At 35.5% G+C, this 4610-nt stretch overlaps 1 protein-coding gene across 1 annotated transcript; it reads left to right on the top strand.

The window, feature by feature from the left end:
• LOC131224187 (uncharacterized) lies at positions 1–2427 on the top strand. The gene is made up of 3 exons (XM_058219727.1): positions 1–194; positions 1256–1334; positions 2011–2427. The coding sequence occupies exons 1-3, from the start codon at positions 103–105 to the stop codon at positions 2425–2427; spliced, it is 588 nt and encodes a 195-aa protein (XP_058075710.1). The 5' UTR covers positions 1–102.
• Positions 2428–4610: the final 2183 nt, after the last annotated feature.

Raw genomic sequence — 4610 nt, forward strand, 5'->3', positions numbered from 1 at the left:
TATGTCTACTACTGATAATGCAATCATATTGGTGCATGTCATAATCTCAACGAAGGGCTTCTTCTGTGCCAGAAACAATGTTTGTACCCATCCTGTATGTAGATGATTATGCTTGAAGGTGCAAAGGCAACAACAGAAACTGTAGATACTCTGAGGACAGGAGCATCAGCAATGAAGTCTATCCAGATCTCTTTGTAAGTTAAATCCTCACTATCAAAATTCTCAACACCCATATCACAAATAGTAACTGGCTATGGCATCTGATCTGAATTCTCTCTGTTATTTGTTCTTATCACACCAAATTCACCAAAAACAGGAGCAATCTTTTTACCTCAATATCTCGAAATATTCATGTATGCACCGTAGTTTTGTTGTTGCATATTGTTAAACATACCTGGAGTAGTCTATATCCAGAAGAGCCATATGAGCTTGCTTTCAACATTACTTTCTCAGAAGGTAGTGCTGTTAGAAGGCAGAGCGTCTTCTTTTATCAGGTAACTCATGCATTTTGAGTCTTCCCTTTAATATACTGACAGCTCGTGTTGTGTTTTTTTTTTTTTTTTTTGTCACAGTTATGATTGTTACAGACAAACCCTCTTGTGTGCCTTCAAGTCTTGTATCCTCCATCTTATGTTTTAGAACTTTTTAAATTGATATCTTCTTAGCTTATAGATGTTAGTAAAATATTCTTGGCATGCATTACTATGGTAAACAGTGAAACAATGAAAGAGATGAAACCCAAGCACTTGAAGATCCTCCTGCCTATGTGCACTAAAAAAAAAAAATGTTCTCCAGTAGTGTGCTGGAACTGGAAACAGCGTGAACCATGGTGCATTAATCAAATCATGTAATAGTCACCTTTGAACCCAATTTGAATATTAAAGAAATAAGTTTTTTGAAGAACTGTCTATTGCAATAATGAAATAACATGAAACTATGCAAATATGGGGTAAAATGATTTCTCTGCTCATGTAATTGTCTATGGGCTCAACTTTTAGCCTGCTAGTTTTGTTATTCTGTCAAAACATTGTTATAAAACCTTTGAATTTCTTCTCTTAATACTTTAACTTGAATGTCGGCTTAGGAAATATCCATGAGCCTTTTGCAGCCTGTCTTTACCTCTTGCATGCTCCATGATTTTCCTTGTTCAGCTTTCCTATTCATTTATAAAGGAATGCTTCAGTCTAAAATAGATGAGCTAGGACTCAAATCATTCACTTCTTCTTCTTATCCTACTTACTTTATCTTTGGACAGGTATCAAGACCCAGTATGCATGATGATTGTTTTCTTGAAGGAGCTGTGGCCAGATGTAAAGGACTCAAATTTATTTCAGGTTTGCAGCATTCCCTCTAAAAAAATTTTGTGTATCAAGCATTCATTTAAATGATCATTATGTGCTCCATCGCATTTTGAATTTGAACTTCATTGCATTTTGATGTGCTTCATTACATTCAAGAAGTCCAGATACTAAGTGTTCTTCCCATCCGCTTTGTGCAATTTTCATGATAATGTTTTTGTAAAGTGATCATCAGTCAAGTTTACATCAAGTGTCAATTGATCTATCATCTTTGAACATACTTATAAAAAACGGTCCTCTTGTAATGATGTTGGGTTTTCACAATAATGGTACAATGAAATGCCTCCAATATACAACATTGTTTTCAAGTGTCAATTGATCTTCCATTTGCAAATGATGTTATGATTCATGTTGATTAAAATTGTTAACAGGTCTTCCTGTCTATTTCATTGAGCCTCATCATCTAGCTAAATTCTTCTGGAGAGGACAATTTAATGGAGAGAATGATGATTTCAAGTGTTTTTCATTCTTTAGTCGTGCAGCACTTGAATTGCTTCTTCGAGCTGGCAAGAAACCAGATATAATCCATCGCCATGACCGGCAGACAACGTTTGTTGTATGTACTGGCAACAGTTAGAATTTCACTAGTTCCTTTTCATAAATAATTTCTGATGTTTTTTCCCCCCTCTAATAAGTAAACTTGGCTTCTCAGGCACCACTCTATTGGGATTTGTATGCTCCTAGAGGTTTGAATACGGCTAGGATTTGCTTTACATGCCACAATTTTGAGTATCAGGGGACAACACCTGCTTCAGAGTTGGCATCCTGTGGCATTGATGTTCACCAGCTGAGTAGACATGATAGGATGCAAGAAAATGCATCACATGATAGAGTCAATCCAATTAAGGTAATTGATTTCAATGGTTCATTTGAATTAAGAAAAAGGCATCAAGGTGAGATGTGTTTTACATGTTCCCATTCTTTAGGGTGTGATCGTGTTCTCCAACATTCTAACAATAGTATCTCCATCTTTCTCTCCCTGCCCCGACTCTCTCTCTATGTCTCTGCCCTGATTTTGCTCAAAAATATGATAACATGGGGGCTGAAATGGCTGTCCTTGTTTAGGTGATACCTCTTACCACTAACTCCATCTCCAATGCATTTTGAACTTGCTCCTCTTTCTAGACTGTTAACATGCCACACAGATTTTTGTTCCTGGGTCCATCTCACAGCTAACTTCCTTTCTGAATGTTAGGAGGTTTGATTGGATTACTGCGTGGGATAGAGAAATTTGATTCTTCAAAAGGGTACAAAATATCAACTTATGTATATTGGTGGATTCGTCAGGTGAGGCCATGGTTTCCTTTGTCATAGCAAACCAAATAAATATCTGCAAATGCCAATTTTTTATTTTTTATTTTTATTTAAAAAAAAAATTATGTGATACCAAAAAGATTCACATACACACTAGACAATGCTATGATATGGCTATTTTAAAATTGGCGGATAGAAATGCTGAATTTCTCTTACAAGAAGTTATGACAATGCCAATATTACGGTAAGTGAATTGAGAATGTCAACCATACTCTAGTTTAATTAAATGTGTCACCTGATGTTCAGGTTTCCATCTCCTTTTATTGTCAAATGATCCAGCAACTGAAGTATAGAAGCCTCAGAAGAACCAGCTCCTACTACCAACATCACCCGGCGAACTAGTACAGAAGATAGACTCTGTTGCAAGTTCTATTATCAATATTATTTCCACTCTTTAAGTTCTGAACATAAAGAACATCATTGTTGTTATTTGCTGCAAATTTATTTATTTATTTATTATATATTTGTGGATCTTTTTTTGACTGGATTAAATGGGCCTGGGTTGTATTATTAGGTGGTTCTTTCACCTGCAACATTATAAATAAAGTGGTGTAGAGGGATCTTTCTACACTTTTTCTGTTGCTTTAACACACTCGGCTCTAGTAGTTCACATGATGAAAAATAAGGATTGCTTACAACTATTCTATACAAAAAAAGATTTTGAATTAAGTTCTTGTGTGCTTTATACATTTATATTTGTACGCATTACTGATTCACTTGCAATCGTTTTTTTCTTCCCCAATGGTGAAAGTGGGAATAAAAAACATTTTATGTGTTACCAACTCATTTGTTTTTACATGGAAAAAGCGGGCAAAGAATTTTGCTGGAGAGTCTCCTGATCGGGCAACGTTGTTCATAACGACCCATTGGAAGAAAGATGAGAGTGTTGTGAACGAGGAGTCGGCTCATGTTATTGTATGTAGAAATTTATCAATCATTGACATCTCAGTTCTTTGCCGAACTCACCTTGTTCCTACATTGTTCTCATTTTTGTTCTGTAGTGCATTATATATATATATATATATATATTGGTTATGTAATCCATTTACTTTGATGGACATTTTTTGAGCTGAATGTTTGTATGATTTAGTTAGTCAAATATAATGAATTTATTGTATGTTTGTTGTGAAAACTCAATTTGTAGGTGTCAGGCCCTTGATACTTCAGCACTTAAAATTGCATGAGGACTGGGTTGTTTTTTTGACTTTGGATGACACCTGTAATGTGTATGGCACAAGCATGGATATATCAGTTCAAAGTGCTTCATTAGAATGCCTGATTTTGTGTTTCAACAAGAAGTATATTTATTCATTTTGAAATACTTATTCTGCATTTTTGTCTACCTAATTTATGTTGATCTGTATGGCTGCATAGTTAGATAGTCTGTTGTGGTAGAGCCCTCTCTTTTACACATGCTGCTCTAGGCTTTGATGAATGTTTTTTGGAGTTTTCTTTTTTTAACTGTTGGGAGGGTTATTGTGGTGGTCTGAGCTGCCTTATCAATATTTGTTTTGCTGCATTCTTGCTGGAAGAACACAGAGCTAGGGATCTATTTTATACCCCTTTTCCTGACCTTTTCATGAAAAGGGTGAACAACAATGGGGAGTGGTCATTGTTTTGCCCAAATGAGGCTCCAGGTTTATCTGATTGTTGGGGTGAGGAATTTGAAGAACTGTACACTAGATATGAAAGAGAGGTAAGCTTGACTGGAGCTTGAAGTTTGAAAATTTGGTACTTTCATTCAATGAAAATGTTACAAATTGTCTTTGTATTTGTTAGACTCAGGGCAAGGCAAAAAAAGTTGTTCAGGCACAGACCCTATGGTTTGAAATTCTGAAATCACAGATAGAAACTGGAACACCGTATATGCTTTTCAAGGTATTTTACTAAGTGAACAAAAGATCCTCCATAATCATTTATTTAGGACACTTGCAATAG

This window comes from Magnolia sinica, chromosome 13 (assembly GCF_029962835.1).
Source record: "Magnolia sinica isolate HGM2019 chromosome 13, MsV1, whole genome shotgun sequence".
Classification (NCBI taxonomy): domain Eukaryota; kingdom Viridiplantae; phylum Streptophyta; class Magnoliopsida; order Magnoliales; family Magnoliaceae; genus Magnolia; species Magnolia sinica.

Coding starts and splice junctions, on each gene's coding strand:
- LOC131224187 (XM_058219727.1), top strand. CDS start 103: ATGATTATGCTTGAAGGTGCAAAGGCAACAACAGAAACTGTAGATACT. Junction 195..1,255: donor AAGTCTATCCAGATCTCTTT/GTAAGTTAAATC, acceptor ATCTTTGGACAG/GTATCAAGACCCAGTATGCA. Junction 1,335..2,010: donor AGGACTCAAATTTATTTCAG/GTTTGCAGCATT, acceptor TTGGCTTCTCAG/GCACCACTCTATTGGGATTT.